Genomic DNA, 21,339 nt, shown 5'->3' with positions numbered 1-21,339 from the left:
ACTTCCTGTCCGGCTGACAACATTTTACTGAACAGGAAGTGAGGGGAACTCTCCAACAGCAACATATACCAAAATCACACAGTTTTTCTTTGGTATATTAGGACTAGGGATGAGCTCCAGCCAGTTCACACACTCCACGTGCAGAACCCACCAGGAAGTCGGCACGGCGCTGCGATAATCACAGACAGTGAGACATTTCCCGATCTCTGCAGCTGATCATCGGGACAACGTCTCCCTGCCTGTGAGTAGCGCAGTGCCGTGCCGACTTCCTGGCGGCTCTGCACATGGAGTGTGCGAACATGCCGGAGCTCATTCCTATTTAGGACAGTAGTCATCAACCCTGTCCTCAGGGCCCACTAACAGGCCAGGTTTGCAAGATAACTGAAATACATCACAGGTGATATCATTTGCTGCTCAGTGATTGCAGCATTGTAGTCTGCATCTCCTCAAGGTAATACATAAAATCTGGCTATCTCACTTTATGTCTGGTAAAACGGTTGTTGAAAGGAAGTGATGGTAAATCAATTAAATATAGCCATGAACAGCTTACCAGCTTTTCCCACTCTGTCCAAAAAAAAAAAAAAAGTTTTTTGGCTTGACCTACACTTCAAGGCCCCTTTAACACGGGCAACCTCTGTGAAGCGGGATCCGCTTGCTCAGTGGGGAATCTCTCCGCTGATCCCCACTGAGCAGGCAAATGACAGGGCCATGGCCACTCCGCTGTGCAGAGTGGACACGGACATAGCCCGCTCGTCTATGGGGCAATCGGATGGAAACGGACTGCCTGTCTGTTTCCATTTCATCCGCCAGACAGATGGAGAAAAGGACCACCATCCGTCTGTTTTTGGCAGATCGGATCGGATGGCGGCAGGGTGTCAGCAGACATGAAAAAACTGGAGGGTCCGATCAGGTCCACCTGACAGGCCTAAGGGCTCGTTCTCACACGCAGGCCGTAGGGTTGCCACCTCATCCCTTTAGGCCCCTTTCAGACGTCCGCTCCGCCTGTCCGTTATTATAAGTCCGTTAATGGACTTGTAATACATCCCTATAGGATCGCGTCCGTTAGCGGATGGAGCATCCGCTAGCGTCCGCGTCCGTCGGGATCCGGTTTTCGGACGGAAGAAAACCCTATTTTTCTTCCGTCCGGCGGAACGGAACTGATGCAGACGGACAGGGCGGTCCCTGCACGGAGACACACGGAGCGGACCCAGAAACGGTCCACTCCGTGTGAAAGAGCCCTTAAACCCAAACACATAGTAATTACACAGGTTCTGGGGCTAATTTAATGTCGATAAGGCACCAAGTGAGTTTAATTAGCCAGAGAACCTGTGTAATTAATATGTGTTTGGTTTTAAAGGGATGAGGTGGCAACCCTAACGCAGGGTGATCTACGGTAGATGTATCACTCACTGCCTGTTTTAACCCCTAAAAGCCTGCAGCAGTGCACCAAACCCACATACATTGCAGGCGGATGTGGTGCAGCCCCATATAGTCAAATATTCAGTGGATGTTCTGCCAGCTGAATGCCACATGCAGGGAGGGTGGTATACCCTGTTCAGCTGCCTTTGCAGCACAAAGGGAAGCAGTTGGGAAGTTGTAGGTTGCACCCACTCCTCAAGCAATGTTTACGTGGCCTTAGTTGACATGGTTAAATGTAAATTGTTACAGTATATAAAGAAATGAAAGGGTCCCAGTTTTACATCCTGTGCATACCCCTCATCTTGCTTTGGACAAGGGAAAACATGTCTGTTCATGAAGTAATTAGACTCTCTTGTATATGAATGTCAGTGGCAGGCAGGCTCAGGTTAAGGTTTACCATGTTTTGTTTACAAACTTGCTTTCAGCAGAGCCCATGCATGTCCCATGATGACACATCATTTTTCCCTGAGCATTTCTGCTTATCACATATGTAACTGAAGTTTCCACATTGCTCCACATGAGGCTGCTACAGGCCATGAGCCAGGTCTGGAGAGGAAACACTAGGAGGTGGGGGGGAGAGTGAGGAGACTTTGACAGGCTGTCTGTGAAGTTTTTGGAGGGGGAGGAGAAGACGGGGGCAGGGTTTTGGACAGAAAGCCATGTTGCAGAATGGAGGGTCGGGATAACAACCACTGGTTTCCCTTCATAAAGAGGTCAGTAGTGACACCTTTTTACTCTAACGTCCCTTATCTTCCAGAAGTGAAGTCCGCTTTGTGTGCAATGTGGTGGCCCCTCAGCCACAGGGAATGTGTACAGTTACTTCTTCCAGGTCACCTGAAGAACAGGAGATGCACAGTTTTTTTTCATAAAACAGCCTCTGGGATTCTGGTGACAACGAGCTGCAATCCGTCAGTAAAAACAATTCAGTCTAGTTCACTGCAATCCGTCATGTTCTGCTTGCTGACATTGTTTACAGTCAGGCTGCATGCTCTCCTTCAAAGAAAGGTCATTTTAAAAACAATTACAAATTTCCTTCTGCCGATGTCCAGAATTGCAATTTAAAATTGCAATTTCTTTTGTTTGCAATAACGCATCCATGTGCTTTACAGTGCATTTTGACTTTTGTGTTTTATGCACGGCCATTGTCGTACCTCCCAACTTTTTGAGATGGGAACCAGGGACACCTATTAGCAAAAGTATGTAGGCATAGGACATACCTCCTTTAAAGCGGAGGTTCACACAAAAAGCGAACCTCCGCTTTTTGGATCCCTCTCCCCCTCCGGTGACACATTTGGCACCTTTCAGGGGGGTGCAGATACCCGACGGCGCGCCGCAAGGCTTCACTTCCTGATTCCTTCACCGAGGATGGCGGTGGAAGCAGCCGAGGACCGAGCGATTGCTCAGCCTTGGCTGCTGACATCACGGGCACGCTGGACAGGTAAGTGTCCATTTTTTAAAAGTCAGCAGCTGCCGTATTTGTAGCTGCTGACTTCAGCGGAACCTCCGCTTTAACTACTTTAGATCAGCGCTATAGCCGAAAGACAGTTACATTGCGGACCTAATTTGCCAGGAGGGCGTCCCTGGCAGGCTCTGTGATCAGCGAGTCTCTCAGACTTGGTTGAGCACAGATCGGCTGTCGGCCAATGACAGCTGATCATATGATGTAAACAGAGCCGGTAAAAAAAGCAGATCACCGGCGGCTGTTAGAGGGACATTGGTCCCGATCAAGGAGAGCAGCCGCCTGCTCATCTGTGCCACATGCCAGCGCCACCTACCAGTGCCCACCAGCGCCACCTACCAGTGCCCACAGTGCCACTCATCAGTGCCGCCTTATCTGTCCCCATCAGTACCACCTTATCTGTCCCCATCAGTGCCACCTTATCTGTGCCTATCAGTGCCCATCAGCGCATATCAATGAAGGAGAAAAATTACCTGTTTGCAAAATTGTATAACAAACTATAAAACATGATTTTTTTTTTCTATTTTCTGGTTTGTTTAGCAAAAAATAAAAACCACAACGGTGATTAAATACCACCAAAAGAAAGCTCTATTTGTGTGAAAAAAAAATTGTCAGCGCTGAAAATTGGTCTGGGCAGGAGGGGGGTTTAAGTGCCCAGTAAGGAAGTGGTTAAAAATAAGTGTCCCCCCCATAATCCATAATTATACTTACCTAGGTGTATGCAGCATCTGTCCCCTGGCGTCTGTACTGAGAACGGAGCGATCGAACACCGCCAAAGGCTTGGTTCTCTCAGCTCCCCAAGCGGAGAGCTGCTGCCTGTCAATCAGCAGCTCTCCGCTCTGCTCCTCCACGTTCACTGGAGCGCTGAGCTGTGGAGAGTTGGGGAGCGGCCGTCTCGGCGACTCGCAAAAAGGCTGAGACAGGTATCAGTCCAGACACCAGGCTGATTCTGCTGAAAACGGGTCACAGAAGTGCAAAACAAATTGCACTCCTGTGACCCATAGGATAAGCCCAGCCAAACGCACTAAGGCTGGACTTCTCCTTTAAAGGAGAATTCTACAAAAAATAATTTGTTTAAGGATAATTTCACCTTTCACAACATGTTACACCCATATTAATTATAATGGCTGAGAGCGCAGATGGGAGTGTTCTGGTGGAGGGGCCGTCCTTGTACGTTCTGACAAGGGAACAGTAGGGGGGATTGCTGTACTAACGTCAGATAGTTAGTACAGCAGCTCTGACCTGACCTGTACATTACACCAGCTCTGCTGGGTTGAATGAACAAAAAAAACTACTAGTGTGTACCAGGCTTAAGGCAGGTTTGTTTGTTTACTCCACATAAGCATTTGGGGTGCCATTGAAAATAAACTATAACTCTTATACACCCAGGGTGACAACACAGGAGTACAACTGGGGACGCATTTGGGAGACAGTTGTCACTCAAGAGATGCCTGAACATGGGCCTTCATGTCCAGATCACCATACATTATTTTCTCAAATAACTGTTTTATTATTGAATAGAAAGAAAATCAGGTTGTATACAGTATACAAGAACATATGACACAGCATAAGGGTAGGCAGGATAATAAGGCACACATCTGCCTGTGTGACATGTATTTAAGTAATGAGTAACACAGGCCTTTTACATGTGTCTAGGCAATAGTTAACACAGAACCTGAAGATGAAAATACTATAGCGCATCAATATGCAGACGTGTATTGCGAAACGTCGAACATGGAGGGGGCCTCAGGGGTACCCCAGAAGAGAGGAAGAAGAAAAGAAAGGAGAGAAAAGAAATAGGAGGAGGGTAGAGGGGTAAGAAGGGGGAAAGATCATCGAGTTAGCTCAGTTACCTGATCACGGTGGGTCCTCCCGAAGACGCCAAGGCGCCCAGACCACGTCGTGGGCTTCCAATCTGTCCTGTATCCTGGCAGTCATTCTCTCCATCAGCTCCACATCTTTGATTCTAGTGTATAGGGTCCCCGGGTCAGGGGGAGAGCGTTTTTTCCAATGTAGAGCTACAAGGCATCGGGCAGCTGTGAGGATATGGCGCGTTAGCTTTCTACAAGGCAACGTGGTTCTCAGGGGAGATAGGCCCAGGAGGAAGAATTTGTTGCACCTCAGTCCAATAGGGGACAATCAGCGGGCAGGTCCAGTAAATATGAAATAGGGAACCTCTGTCTCCCTGACACCGCCAGCAACGGTCGGAGCTAGCAGGGTATATAGAGTGAAGCACATCGGGGGTCATATACCAAAACAGGAGAACCTTATATGTATTTTCCTTGTATAGAGTACATAGTGAGCTCTTTGCTGCCTGAGACCAGATAGTCCGCCATTGTTCTATGGGTATTACCTCATTGAGGGCCTTTTCCCATCGAATCATATAAGAGTGTTTACCTAGGGATTCCAGGGGATAGGCGTTCAGTATTTTGTAAATATCAGAGATTAAGCCTTTTTGGGCCGTTCCGGCCAAGACCAACCGTTCAAAGGGAGTTGGAGGGGAGAATTGCAGGGTGGGTGCTATGGAAAGGGCGTAATGGCGGATCTGCAAGTAACTATAGAATACCTGCCGGGGGATATCAAATTTAGATTGTAGGCTGGTGAAGGGTAATAGTTTGCGTGACAAGGGATCTACCAAATTCCCAAAGTGGAATAGGTTCCGGGACGTCCATGGGTAAGACATTTGACGGGTGAGGCTATCTGGCACCTTGGGGTTGTACATAAATGAGGTCAATAGCGAGCTTTCCGAGGACAGACCACAGGGTCGCGACAGCCGACGCCATAGACGTCGGAGCTGTGACACAGAGCCCAGCATACGGTCAGAGGGAACCACCACGTTCGCGCTCCACAGCAGGTTGTTGGGGTGAGTCGGGGCTAGCCATAGTTTTTCAATCTCCGTCCACTTGTTGTAGGACCGCTGGGTAAACCAAGAGGGTATGGCCCGTAGCTGGGTGGCCTGGTAGTACCTAACAAGGTCGGGGAACGCAAGGCCCCCGTCCGAGCGCGCCGCCGTCAGCACCGATTGGGGGACTCTATGTCGTTTGTAATTCCAAGTAAATTTAAGTAGGTCAGATTGAAGTTTCCTCAAGTGTTTATAAGGGACAGGGATGGGTAAAGTTTGAAAAAGATAAAGCAGTTTTGGGAGTATCGTCATTTTAATCGAGGCGATCCGGCCGAGCAACGAAATATGGTACTTTTTCCATTGAAGTAGCAGGGATCTTATTGAGCGGAATAGGGGAGGGAAATTTTCCTGGTACAGAGTAGTGAAGCTGGGGGTGATGTGTATCCCCAGGTATTTCAGGGAGGTTGATTTCCACCGATAGGAAAAGTTGGCCTGCAGGTGTGCAACCTCCGCTCCAGAGATATTAATTGGAAGGGCCTCTGACTTGGAGGTGTTGATTTTATAGCCTGACAAAGCCCCGTACCGGGACAGTTCCGCGTGAAGGTTCGGGAGGGAGATCCTAGGCTGCGTCAGGGAGAGGATAACGTCATCCGCGAACAGAGAAATTTTAAATTCCCTGCCTCGGACTGGTATCCCCCGGATGGACGGGTTGCCCCGTATCGTGGCCGCCAAGGGTTCAACACACAGGGCAAACAGCAGGGGTGAGAGTGGACACCCCTGCCGGGTGCCGTTGGTAACGGGAAAGGAAGGTGAGAGAGCAAAGGGTGTCTTGACCTGAGAGGAGGGGTTGGAGTAGAGATGTCGAATCGCGCTCAAGAATGGGCCCCGTATCCCCACGTGGTGCAATGTGGCGAACATGAAGGGCCACCCGAGTCGGTCAAAAGCCTTCTCGGCGTCTAGGCTCAGCAGCAGAGACGCCGTATTTTCCCTATTCGCCACATCCACCAAATCAATTATCTTTCTGGTGTTGTCGCCCGCTTGCCTAAGCGGCACAAAACCCACCTGATCCTTGTGGATTAGGGACGGTAAGACCATGTTCAAGCGGATCGAGAGTAATTTCGTGAATATTTTCAGGTCCGAATTTAGTAGGGCGATGGGTCTGTAGTTGGCACAGAGAACTGGGTCCCTGTCCGGCTTGGGAATCAGGGTGATAAAGGAGCGCTGCATATCTGTCGGGACAGGGGTATCCCGGAGAAAGGTATTAAAAAGTTTACACATGTGGGGGAGCAAGAGGGGCAGAAAGGTCTTATAGTATTCGTAGGGCAGGCCGTCTGGGCCTGGGGACTTATGGGAGGGCAGGGATTTAATAGTCTGCTCTATCTCTTCCTCTGTAATCCGCATGTTAAGCGATGTCAGGTCAGAGGGCTGGAGTCGGGAGACGCCACTTTGCTCTAGATACTGTTCAATGCTACGGGAGATGTCCGGGGGGAGTGGGTCACTGGGTATGTTAGGATTATTGTACAGGTGCTTATAGAAGTCCGCAAACGTGTGGGCTATATCTCTGGGGTGGGTCTGTAGACAGCCTGAGTTGTCCTTAATTTGGTGGGGCGTCGTCGAGAGGTGGGCATCGCGCAATTTCCGTGCTAGGAGGGTGTGGGCTTTATTCCCCTTGTCGTAGTACACCTGCCGTAGTCTAACAAGCGCTTTTTCCACCCGCCCTAGGGCCAGGTCTCTCAGGGTCGCTCGAAGGTTGATGATTTTCCTAAGGAGTGCAACAGAAGGGGATACCTGCAATCGGCGCTCGAGGACCTCAAGCTCCCCCTCGGTTCTCTTTTTGGTGGCCAGTGCATCTTTTTTTAGGGCGGCGGACAGTGCCAAGCATCTACCCCGAAGGACCGCCTTATGGGCCTCCCAGAGCGTAGAGGTGGAGACGTCAGTAGTGTTATTTTCCGCGAAATAAAGTTGTAGGGTGGATGTGAGTTCCGTCTTGGCCGGTAAGTGTTGAAGGAGGAAGGTGTTTAATTTCCAGTTATAGGGCCTCCGGATAGGGGAACCCAGGTCTAGAGTCAGTAAAATGGGAGCGTGGTCCGACCATGATATAGGGAGTATCTGTGCCTCCCGTATCACTCGGAGCGTAGGGTTGTTGGTGAAGAAGTAATCAATACGGGAATGAGCTCTATGGGGGGACGAGTAGAAGGTATACTGCCGGTCGCCCGGGTGGAGGGCCCTCCAGGCATCGAAAAGAGCATAGCGTCTAGAGATTTGGCGGAACAGCTTCGAGTCCCTAAGGACCCGGGCTGACAACGCCCGGGGACCCACCACATGACGATCGGCAGTCGCGGATTGGGTCAGATTAAAGTCGCCCCCCACCACTAGGAGCCCATGGTCTGATCTAAAGAGGCGAGTGAACACCTTGGTCAGAAACCTATGCTGTTGGGTATTCGGGGCGTATAGTGCACAAAAAGTCACTTCCTGCGTCTGCCACAAGCCTCTGAGTATAACAAAGTGTCCATGGGGGTCGCTATAGCTGCCAGAGCAAGTGAACGGAGAGCCATGCTTAATGAGTATTGCGACTCCAGCCCGCTTACGGGGACCCGCAGAGGAGTAAATTTGCGGAAATTGCCTAGAGGCGAATGCGAAGGACCCCTTGTTATCAAAGTGCGTTTCTTGGACGAAAACTACGTCAGCGCCCGATTGTCTAAACTCCCTTAGTGCCAGATGCCTTTTCCTATCAGAGTTTAAGCCGTGTACGTTCAAGGATAATATCTTAGCCATGGGGTATACAGGGGGGGGGGGGGGGGGGAATCTCTTACCTGAGGTTGTGTGGAGCCGATGGAGGGAAGAGGCCGAGGACAGAGGCGCCCCGGGAGGCACTCTAGTCAAATTCCGCACAGTCCGTGATGAGCCACTCGACGAATGAGGGGGGAGGAGGGGAAGGCGAGGACCAAGAGAAAGAGAGAAAAGAGAAACATTAGTACACACAAATAGACAGTGAGCAACTAAAACTAACATTTGCATTAGACCTTGGAAGGCCAACAGGCCTAGGTCAACACGGATTCCCAAGGACCCACCCGGCCGCACCTCAAAGGAGTGCGCCGGGTGGGTGCCCCGGAGCCCTGGAATGGTCATCAAAAACGAAAAACACAAAGAAATACAGTCACTAAACCAGAGGGGGGTGAGTGAGCAAAAAAGGCTCCCACTCTCTCAAGTCTCAAAGGAGACGTGCCCATAAGGCAGTTTGGGTCTGAAGCGGAGGGCACAATAGGGGGGACTATGTATTCAAAAAAAAAAAAAAAAAAAAATTCAGCAACACAAAGGGAAGTCATGTCAAAGTACATGTGAAAAATGGTACTACAGCGCTAATTAAATATTTAAAAAAATGCCATTAACAAAATAACCAAATAATAAACGCAGCAATAAAATGATGTAAGTCAAACAAATAGTGCAGAAAATTATGTATAATATATTGCGCTGAGTATTAACTAAGATAATGTGAAAACCCCAAAGTATACGTGATTCAATATATACAAGACCCACAAACAAAGGGAAAAAGACAATTAGTCCAGTGGATACACCAGAGTTTCTTCCGTGCACAACACCCTGTGTAATGATTGAGAGATGTTTGATCTAATCACACTATGCAGACTTCTGTTTCATATGTGCAGCACTTCCTCCACACTGATACAGCTCATAGAAGAAACAAGAGAAAAATCTTCATAGCGCAAATGGCATGAACAAATATAAGTAGAAAATTTCAGACTAGGTCTCACTCACGAATCCGCCGAGTTAAAACAGCATTTAGGATAACCTAGCACCAATCCTTCAAATTTAGCCGCTCAGCGTCTCTGATGAGCTCTCCTCATTCGGGTCTGCGATCCGTCCCGCTCGTAACTTCTCCCCCACGCGTTACGTCACTAGACACGTGACTTAATCATGGGTAACTGCTAGCCAGGTCTCAGCTGATGTTATTTATAGTCAGCGAGATACACAGGCACCAACGGGATATGCAGTAATGGAGTGTTTCATCTTACATCATCGCAGGCTCATAAGGATTGGTAATATATTCATATGTATAATTTTAATACAAGTACAATTAAAATGAGTACAATTATTTAAAATTATTATTATTTAAAAACAATCATTATTATTCAACCACTGGGGATATGTCTCAACATAGCAGCCTCCAGTGGTTACAAATGGTACAGCACTATAACCTCCAACCCATTATCCATTTATATGGACAACTGTGGGTATGAAACAACCCCCACAGGACATTAGTAATACAACACTTGTAATAGAAAATGGTAAAGGGGAACTCCAGTAACTTATCAGTACCATATTTACCATATATAATAAAATTATATAAATATATATATATAAACATAGAATATATATTTAAAACATGTTAAAATAAATTGATTTAAATTTAAAATTTAAATTTAAAATTTAAAATCAGAGAGGAAGTCGACTCAAACATACACATAATTATAAAAATATATAGATATGTGAAAAAATGTATGAAAATTAAAAATCAGTAATCAGAGATGAAACAATTGAGATCAAATTCTATATTTAACCCATTCGGTGATAATGATCTCATTTCATGTATCCATCTTGATTCAGTCTGACTCAGTTGCCGTACCTTATGGCTCCCCCTCCAATGTGGATTATATTTGGCAATAGCCCAAAATTTAAGATCTTTGGGATTTTTTTGATGACACATGGAAAAATGCCGTGATACATTATGGTCAGGGAAGCCCTTTTCAATATTTTGAACATGCTCCCTCAAACGTTTCCACAAGGGCCTTTTAGTGCGGCCAATATACTGAAGAGAGCATGGACATTGTAAGGCATAGACTACACCCTCAGTTCTGCATGTTATTAGATCTTTGATTTGATATTCTGTTTGGGTAACATTAGATACAAAACTGGAACATTTTTGTCCGTTGAAATTAGTTTTTCTGCAGGCAAAACATCTTTTGCAAGGGAAGAAACCTTTTCCTTGGAAAAAAGTTAGTCTATTGGACTTAGTAGGGGGATCCGGTACATTCTTAGCCACTAAATCCCTTAAAGTGGGTGCCCGTCTATAAATTATTCTTGGCATACTTGGCAATATACATTGTAATTGTTTGTCCGCCTGTAATATAGCCCAATGCCTTTTAAAAATGGTCTCCAGCTGTTTATGTTGGACGTTGTAATTCAGAATGATTGGCACTTGATCATCCAAAGCTGTTCTTTTGACCTTATCTTTTATTAGTGTTTCTCTGGGTATCTCTAGTACTTTTTGGATCTGTGTCTGTATAAAACCAGTGTCATATCCTTTGTTCACGAACTTTTCGCCAATCATATTAGCTTGGTCTATGTATATTTGTGGGTCAGTACAGTTCCTACGAATCCTGACCAATTGTCCCTTCGGGATATTAATTAACCAGGGGTCATGATGGCAGCTGTCTACCGGTATGTAGCTATTTCGCTCAACCGGTTTGAAATAAGTTTTAGTGGTAATTCTTTGAGCTTCAAGTGTGATTTCTAGATCCAGAAATTGTATAGTTTTCTCATTAATCATGTGGGTGAGTATAATGTTTTTCTGGTTCATATTGAGTTTTTCAAAAAATTGGATCAAAGAACCCTCATCACCACTCCATATAAGAATACAATCATCAATGAATCTCTTGTAGAGAACTAATTGCTCAGGTGGGTCTTCATAAATAGCAGTTTCCTCCCACTCCGCCATGAATACATTGGCAACACTTGGTGCATATTTTGCCCCCATGCCTATGCCATTCAGTTGGCGATAATATTTCTGTCTGTGCCAAAAATAATTGTGTTGTAGGCCGAATGCCAAACATCTCAACACAAACCTATTTTGTTTCGACACAAGTGACCCAAATTCATTCAATGCCCATTTTGATGCCTGAATCGCCTCTGCATGGTTGATGACCGTGTAGAGCGAAGACACATCCGCAGTGGCTAATAGATATTTCTTAGATCTATCGATCTTCACTGTATCCAAAATCTGAATCAGATGTTTCGTGTCCCTTAGATAGGCTCTTGTTTGCGGGACTAATGGCTGAATGAACTTATCAACATATTGTCCAAGTCTTGAATTTATGGACTGAATTCCGTTAATAATGGGTCTACCTGGGGGTCTGAGTGGGTCCTTATGAATTTTTGGTATTGTATAGATTATAGGCACCCTGCAATTTTCTGGAACCAAATATTTTTGTTCTCGTTTATGAAGTATTCCTTTGTCCCTCCCTCTTTGGATCAAATCAATTAATTCTTCCTTATATTCACACGTAGGGTTTCCCCTGAGCTCAATATATGTATTTTGATCTTCCAGTTGACTTTTCAATTCTTCAAAATAGTAATCTTTAGATAATACCACTATAGCTCCTCCTTTGTCCGCAGGTCTAATGATGACTTGTTTATTCTCCTCCAGTTCCTTAATTCCTTTGTGTATATTCTTAGGATCCGGGACTTTTTTAGTTTTTAGTTTCTCTAGGTCTCTCAGGACCATTTTGTTAAAAACTTGAACATGTTCATTATTATGGACTTGAGGATTAAATAATGACTTATTTCTTAATTGACTATGCTGAACTCTCCCCAACAAGGTTTGATCCAATGCTCCCTTTATGGGTTGACTCATCATATATTTCTTGATATTTAGTTTCCTGGTATATTTTTGTATATCCACATATACGTCAAATTTGCTCAGATTTCGTTTTGGGGCAAACTTGAGTCCTTTGTCCAAGGTTAAAAGTTCCGTGCGTGTTAGATTTACCCCACTGATATTATAAATTCCTTCCCCTACTGGACCTTTCTTCTTTTGGATCTTGTATCCACCTCTGCACCCTCTCTTTCGTTGGGACTTCGCGGGTGTGTCATTTGTTCGTATCGTGGAGGTGTTCTGTCGCTCCGGCGATACTCTAAAAAAGATCTAGAATCATTTTCCTCTCTATAGTTACCCAATGGTTCATATTTATTGTACATTGGGACGGGACTTCTTCTATTATCATATTGATGATAGTCCCTTGGAGTTGAGCTCCCTTGTTGATATTGGGATATAGATATAGATCTCCAGAACCCACCAGTTACAATGGAGGGGAATATGGAAGACCTTATAGGGACAATCCTAATGGTCAATACCCTAATAGTCAAGGTCGATCGACAAGAAACGATCAGAATGAACCGAGGACTCCAAAACCCTGGTGGGGTAATAAAAACAATCAAAAACCAAGGTCAAAATCACCTAAAAAGGCCTTTTGGAAAAATAAAAATAACCAAAAACAATCAAAAGCTCCACAAAATCGACCGGATCAATCAAGTGGGCATCAATATGGTTATCAACAGGAGTATCAGCACCATAGCCATGACTATAGGGATCCCAGGGATAACCACTCACAGCAACAGTTGAGAGTCCCACCCCAACAATATCAACAAGGGAGCTCAACTCCAAGGGACTATCATCAATATGATAATAGAAGAAGTCCCGTCCCAATGTACAATAAATATGAACCATTGGGTAACTATAGAGAGGAAAATGATTCTAGATCTTTTTTAGAGTATCGCCGGAGCGACAGAACACCTCCACGATACGAACAAATGACACACCCGCGAAGTCCCAACGAAAGAGAGGGTGCAGAGGTGGATACAAGATCCAAAAGAAGAAAGGTCCAGTAGGGGAAGGAATTTATAATATCAGTGGGGTAAATCTAACACGCACGGAACTTTTAACCTTGGACAAAGGACTCAAGTTTGCCCCAAAACGAAATCTGAGCAAATTTGACGTATATGTGGATATACAAAAATATACCAGGAAACTAAATATCAAGAAATATATGATGAGTCAACCCATAAAGGGAGCATTGGATCAAACCTTGTTGGGGAGAGTTCAGCATAGTCAATTAAGAAATAAGTCATTATTTAATCCTCAAGTCCATAATAATGAACATGTTCAAGTTTTTAACAAAATGGTCCTGAGAGACCTAGAGAAACTAAAAACTAAAAAAGTCCCGGATCCTAAGAATATACACAAAGGAATTAAGGAACTGGAGGAGAATAAACAAGTCATCATTAGACCTGCGGACAAAGGAGGAGCTATAGTGGTATTATCTAAAGATTACTATTTTGAAGAATTGAAAAGTCAACTGGAAGATCAAAATACATATATTGAGCTCAGGGGAAACCCTACGTGTGAATATAAGGAAGAATTAATTGATTTGATCCAAAGAGGGAGGGACAAAGGAATACTTCATAAACGAGAACAAAAATATTTGGTTCCAGAAAATTGCAGGGTGCCTATAATCTATACAATACCAAAAATTCATAAGGACCCACTCAGACCCCCAGGTAGACCCATTATTAACGGAATTCAGTCCATAAATTCAAGACTTGGACAATATGTTGATAAGTTCATTCAGCCATTAGTCCCGCAAACAAGAGCCTATCTAAGGGACACGAAACATCTGATTCAGATTTTGGATACAGTGAAGATCGATAGATCTAAGAAATATCTATTAGCCACTGCGGATGTGTCTTCGCTCTACACGGTCATCAACCATGCAGAGGCGATTCAGGCATCAAAATGGGCATTGAATGAATTTGGGTCACTTGTGTCGAAACAAAATAGGTTTGTGTTGAGATGTTTGGCATTCGGCCTACAACACAATTATTTTTGGCACAGACAGAAATATTATCGCCAACTGAATGGCATAGGCATGGGGGCAAAATATGCACCAAGTGTTGCCAATGTATTCATGGCGGAGTGGGAGGAAACTGCTATTTATGAAGACCCACCTGAGCAATTAGTTCTCTACAAGAGATTCATTGATGATTGTATTCTTATATGGAGTGGTGATGAGGGTTCTTTGATCCAATTTTTTGAAAAACTCAATATGAACCAGAAAAACATTATACTCACCCACATGATTAATGAGAAAACTATACAATTTCTGGATCTAGAAATCACACTTGAAGCTCAAAGAATTACCACTAAAACTTATTTCAAACCGGTTGAGCGAAATAGCTACATACCGGTAGACAGCTGCCATCATGACCCCTGGTTAATTAATATCCCGAAGGGACAATTGGTCAGGATTCGTAGGAACTGTACTGACCCACAAATATACATAGACCAAGCTAATATGATTGGCGAAAAGTTCGTGAACAAAGGATATGACACTGGTTTTATACAGACACAGATCCAAAAAGTACTAGAGATACCCAGAGAAACACTAATAAAAGATAAGGTCAAAAGAACAGCTTTGGATGATCAAGTGCCAATCATTCTGAATTACAACGTCCAACATAAACAGCTGGAGACCATTTTTAAAAGGCATTGGGCTATATTACAGGCGGACAAACAATTACAATGTATATTGCCAAGTATGCCAAGAATAATTTATAGACGGGCACCCACTTTAAGGGATTTAGTGGCTAAGAATGTACCGGATCCCCCTACTAAGTCCAATAGACTAACTTTTTTCCAAGGAAAAGGTTTCTTCCCTTGCAAAAGATGTTTTGCCTGCAGAAAAACTAATTTCAACGGACAAAAATGTTCCAGTTTTGTATCTAATGTTACCCAAACAGAATATCAAATCAAAGATCTAATAACATGCAGAACTGAGGGTGTAGTCTATGCCTTACAATGTCCATGCTCTCTTCAGTATATTGGCCGCACTAAAAGGCCCTTGTGGAAACGTTTGAGGGAGCATGTTCAAAATATTGAAAAGGGCTTCCCTGACCATAATGTATCACGGCATTTTTCCATGTGTCATCAAAAAAATCCCAAAGATCTTAAATTTTGGGCTATTGCCAAATATAATCCACATTGGAGGGGGAGCCATAAGGTACGGCAACTGAGTCAGACTGAATCAAGATGGATACATGAAATGAGATCATTATCACCGAATGGGTTAAATATAGAATTTGATCTCAATTGTTTCATCTCTGATTACTGATTTTTAATTTTCATACATTTTTTCACATATCTATATATTTTTATAATTATGTGTATGTTTGAGTCGACTTCCTCTCTGATTTTAAATTTTAAATTTAAATTTTAAATTTAAATCAATTTATTTTAACATGTTTTAAATATATATTCTATGTTTATATATATATATTTATATAATTTTATTATATATGGTAAATATGGTACTGATAAGTTACTGGAGTTCCCCTTTACCATTTTCTATTACAAGTGTTGTATTACTAATGTCCTGTGGGGGTTGTTTCATACCCACAGTTGTCCATATAAATGGATAATGGGTTGGAGGTTATAGTGCTGTACCATTTGTAACCACTGGAGGCTGCTATGTTGAGACATATCCCCAGTGGTTGAATAATAATGATTGTTTTTAAATAATAATAATTTTAAATAATTGTACTCATTTTAATTGTACTTGTATTAAAATTATACATATGAATATATTACCAATCCTTATGAGCCTGCGATGATGTAAGATGAAACACTCCATTACTGCATATCCCGTTGGTGCCTGTGTATCTCGCTGACTATAAATAACATCAGCTGAGACCTGGCTAGCAGTTACCCATGATTAAGTCACGTGTCTAGTGACGTAACGCGTGGGGGAGAAGTTACGAGCGGGACGGATCGCAGACCCGAATGAGGAGAGCTCATCAGAGACGCTGAGCGGCTAAATTTGAAGGATTGGTGCTAGGTTATCCTAAATGCTGTTTTAACTCGGCGGATTCGTGAGTGAGACCTAGTCTGAAATTTTCTACTTATATTTGTTCATGCCATTTGCGCTATGAAGATTTTTCTCTTGTTTCTTCTATGAGCTGTATCAGTGTGGAGGAAGTGCTGCACATATGAAACAGAAGTCTGCATAGTGTGATTAGATCAAACATCTCTCAATCATTACACAGGGTGTTGTGCACGGAAGAAACTCTGGTGTATCCACTGGACTAATTGTCTTTTTCCCTTTGTTTGTGGGTCTTGTATATATTGAATCACGTATACTTTGGGGTTTTCACATTATCTTAGTTAATACTCAGCGCAATATATTATACATAATTTTCATGTCAAAGTACATGTGCCTTTGTGGTTGTTCATCTTGCGAGGGGCCTCCGTACTCCGGGGGCAGTTGGATAAAGGCACTTTCTGCCAGACGACTGGCGGAGCAGGAGGGGTGGCCACCGAGTTCCAATCAGGGGGTTGGGGGACAGGGATCTCTAAAACATCACAAGATTCAGGCGTCTTCGCGGTGGGGCGCCTTCAGGTGCCTCGGCGGTGAGGGGACTTACGAGGGGCCTCCCTGTTCCGGGGGCGGTTGGACGGAGGCACCTTCTGCCAGACGACTGGCCATACATTATTTTAATGAAGACTAAGGCCCAGATTCACATACCTCGGCGCATCTTTATGCAGGCGCAGCATATCGAATATACGCTACGCCGACGCTGCGCAGAGCCGCGAGCACAGTGTTCACAAAGGAAATGTTCCCAACTTTGCGCTGGCGTAACGTAAATTCGTAGGCGTAAGCCGGCCTAATTCAAAGTAGGTGGAAGTGGGCGTGATCCATTTAAATGAACCGTGACCCCATGCAACTGATGGGCCGAGCGAACGCGTCGGAACGAATGCCTAAGATACGTCGAATGACTGCCTACGACGTGAACGTAACCTACGCCCAGCCCTATTCACGTACTACTACGTAAAATACGACGGCTGTTCCCTGGTCCATACCTTAACATGGCTTTCACCTGCTTTATGAGGCTTAACTTTACGCCGGACGTACGACTTACATAAACCACGTATATAAATGCGCCGGGCGCAAGTACGTTCGTGAATCGGTGTATCTCACTCATTTGCATATTCGAATCGTAAATTGATAGGAGCGCCCCTTGCGGCCAGCGTAAATATGCGCCCACGATACGACGGCGTAGGAAACTTACGTCGGTCGGATGAAGGCTATTTACAGGCGTATCTTGCTTTCAAAGTCGGGCACATAGATACGCCAGCGTAAGTGCTACGTGAATCCGGGCCTAAATATTTAAAACGATTGTAACAAAATGTTAATTATTTTATGAGATTTTTCTTGATTGAGTTTAGACCTACTTTAATAAAGTAATTTATTGTACTGATGTCTGTCGTAATAAACTGTTTAATTTTATACCTTTGTAAAAAATGGCGCAGTTCGTAAACTACTTCAAACACCTCCTCTAACATCTTTATTTTTCCATTCTCTGAGCAGGTCCAGCATGTCTGGCCTACACCTAGTAAAGAAGGGCCGAGAGCACAAGAAGCTTGACCTCCATCGAGACTTCACTGTCGCTTCTCCAGCTGAGTTTGTGACACGCTTTGGTGGTAACCGCATTATTGAAAAGGTGCGCACAGTTTATTTATGCTTTTACAAAAATGGGTAAATGATTGGCCTAGTCAAAGTTGTGTTTTTTTTTTTTTTTTACCAAATAGGATTAATTTATTAGAAAATATATAAAAGCCATACATCACAACAAGTTGGCATTACATAGTATCAACAACTATACAAGAAAAAATAAACAAGGTACTATAGGTCACAGAAGTAGTAATTTAAAAATCGTAAGCGTATTTCAAACAAAGGCATTTTGCTCGGTTAGAAGGCAATACCATAGCAAGAATGTTTAAAGTGTCTACACATCAATTGAAGTAGGGATCGACCAATATGTTTTTTTCGGTGCCGATACGATACCGATGTATCGGCTACCTCTCCTTTTTTTATTTTTTATCACTGTTATTGCTATCACAAGGAATGTGAGCATCCCTTGTGACAGTAAAGGGCAGTGACAGGTCCTCTTTATGGAGGGATCGGGGGTCTATAAAACCCCTCTTCTGAACTTCAAAGGATTTAAAACATCAAGATAAGCATTTTTAAATACTTTATTTTTTAAAACTGGCGCCTTTTAACCACTTGCTTACTGGGCACATATACCCCCCTCCTGCCCAGGTGAAATTTCAGCTTCCGGCACTGCGTTGCTTTAACTAACAATTGCGCGGTCGTGCGTCATGGCTCCCAAACAAAATTGACGTCCTTTTTTCCCCACAAATAGAGCTTTCTTTTGCTGGTATTTGATCGCCTGTGCGGTTTTTATTTTTTGCGCTATAAACAAAAAAGAGCGACAATTTTTAAAAAAATACAATATTTTTTACTTGTTGCTATAATAAATATCCCAATAAAAAAAAAAAAAAAACACATTTTTTTCCCTCAGTTTAGGCCTATACGTATTCTTCTACATATTTCTGGTAAAAAAAAAAAAAAAAAATCGCAATAAGCGACTGGTTTGCACAAAAGTTATAGCGCCTACAAAATAGGGGACAGAATTATTATTTTTTATTATTATTTTTTTTTACTAGAAATGGCGGCGATCTGCGATTTTTATTGGGACTGCGACGTTATGGCGGACACATCGGACACTTTTGACACATTTTTGGCGCTATTCACATTTTTACTGCGATCAGTGCTATAAATATGCACTAATTACAGTATAAATGTGACTGGCATTGAAGGGGTTAACACTAGGGGGTGAGAAATGTATTCTCTGCATTGTGTTCTAACTGTAGGTGGAGGGGGGGTGACTGATCTATGTCCCTATGTACAAGGGACACAGATCGGTCTCCTCTACACCGCTGTCTCTGTGTAAAACGGCAATGCAAGATGGTCTCATATGTTTACATATGAGATCATCTCATTGGCCGCACAGATCGCATCGCAAACGGCCACTCTGATTGGCCGTTCGCGGCGATCTGTAATTGGCTGTGTCCAAGGGACACGGCCAACACAGAGTTTCCCCGCTGCGCGCTCTGGAGCGCCCGCGGGGAACGCGTCAATTGACGTCCACTTGGATTTTGGGATCCGCGCTGTAGCCGTCATTTGACTATAGCGCGGATCCCAAGCGGTTAAGATGCCAGTAATCCGGGAAGTGATATGACATCGCTTCCGGGTTACTAGATCTGAGACCCGAACGAAGCATCGGCTTTGTTCAGGTCTTCGGCCAGCCGGCGGAAGTGCCGTCTGGTAGCTCTCCCCTCCTAGCACCAGGAAAGGAAAATTACAGGAAGTATGATAAGATTTTCTGTTTTCCTGGTGCCTCCATGGCAGCATACTAACTAACATGTATGCTGCCACGGAGAGGCACCAGGAAAGGAAAATTACGGTACGTATGATACCATATTTATTTTTTATTTTTTTCATTTTGGATAGAGCAAGGGAGGTTAGTAACCTTGTGAGATCTTTTTCACCATCTTCGTCCTAAAACAGGGAGTGAGAGGAAATCCCTGCAAAATAAGGGAATTCTTTGGGGACCCCTAAGTCACCAGAACTAGTGTCTCCATTGGAACATTTCCCCACTATTACTTTTTAAATTTAAATTTTATTTTACTTTCACTTTTAATGATAATGGTAACCAGCACAATTCGAGACGAGACGTTGGATCTTCTTAATGAGAGCGCAGACAGCTATCCAAAACAAAGTTTTGCCTTTAGTTATACTTTAAGCCTGGGTTCACACCAGAGCTGGACTGGGACAAAAATTTGGCCCTGGACTTCATCCAGACAGGTCTCTCCCATGGCGGCCGGACAACTCCCCCCCCCCCCCGGCCACCCAAGCCCCCTCTCCCCGACCACCCAAGCCCCCCTCTCCCCCTTCACTAGCCACTAGCCGTTCTACTTTGTTAGAGTAGAGTGGCTGGTACTGGTACTCTTATAGGCAGTATCAGTGGGGAAGCTAGACATTATTTCACCCTGGGCAAAGAATCAGTTCGGTGCCCCCCCTTATGGGACAAGATTAGGCAGAAGTGAAAAACTCCCAGGCCATAGCTGTTGAGTCAGCTGTCTGTCCCCTCCCCCATGCTCCTCTGTCATCTCCTCTGGTCCTCCCTCTGCTACTCTGTTACCCCCAGGTGAGCGCTGCGGGGAGGGAGAGGAGGTGAGCGCTTCGGGAAGGGAGAGAGAGTGGAGCGGAGGGAGCGGCAGTCCGCTGTCACTTAAGCCAGCCCACTGAGCCATCGGCCCACCGGGAAACTCCCTGTAGTCCCAATGGGCAGTCCATCCCTGGTTCACACTAGCGCAATCTCAGAGATCGCATGTAATTCGCACCCGCACCGCAGGTGCCGATCACATGCGCTCTCTGAGCAATGCGAGTTCAGCCATACAGTTGTATGGCTGAACTCGCATTGGATTCGCACAAAAAATAGTGCAGGGACTTGTTTTTCCCTGCACTAGAATCGGATCTCATGGGTGTTCTCACCCATGCGATCCGATTCCTGTGCAAGTTCACAGTTTGCAAAGCGATCTGTGAACTACACACTAATCGATTCACACAAGGCAGTGTGAACTGCCCGTGGGAGAGGAGCGATGCGGGAACTAGCGCTAAAATCGCGCTGGTTCCCGCATCGCACTACTGTGAACCCAGGGTCACTGTTTAAATGTTGACACTTTCATTATCTTTTTTTTGGCTCGTAGACTATTTTCCTGCACGTTTAACCTTTACACCTGACAGTTTTGTTAATAATCTGTGTAACTCCCTTTAGGACACACACATTAAAACAACGCATCGGTGTGAATCTGGCCTTAGTAGTGTTTCACTGCAGTCCTTATTCTCCCCTAATAAGTTATGCAATA

The 21,339-nt window shown here is 44.4% G+C and overlaps 1 protein-coding gene across 5 annotated transcripts in view; it reads left to right on the top strand.

Moving 5' to 3' along the window:
• ACACB (acetyl-CoA carboxylase beta) overlaps nucleotides 1-21,339 on the top strand; it is a 185,407-nt gene that overhangs the window by 63,434 nt on the left and 100,634 nt on the right. For 4 of the 5 annotated variants that reach the window (XM_040351868.1, XM_040351864.1, XM_040351869.1 and 1 more), the window contains one exon: nucleotides 17,936-18,068. In XM_040351868.1, coding sequence (XP_040207802.1) covers nucleotides 17,936-18,068 — 133 coding nt within the window. Of the gene's footprint in view, nucleotides 1-2,039; nucleotides 2,133-17,935; nucleotides 18,069-21,339 lie in introns of those variants that run through there. The other variant, XM_040351870.1, reaches the window with a different exon arrangement.

This window comes from Rana temporaria, chromosome 1 (genome assembly GCF_905171775.1).
Source record: "Rana temporaria chromosome 1, aRanTem1.1, whole genome shotgun sequence".
In the NCBI taxonomy this organism is placed as follows: domain Eukaryota; kingdom Metazoa; phylum Chordata; class Amphibia; order Anura; family Ranidae; genus Rana; species Rana temporaria.
The sequence above is the reverse complement of the archived record's forward strand: the minus strand, read 5'-3'. Positions and strand labels throughout refer to the sequence as shown.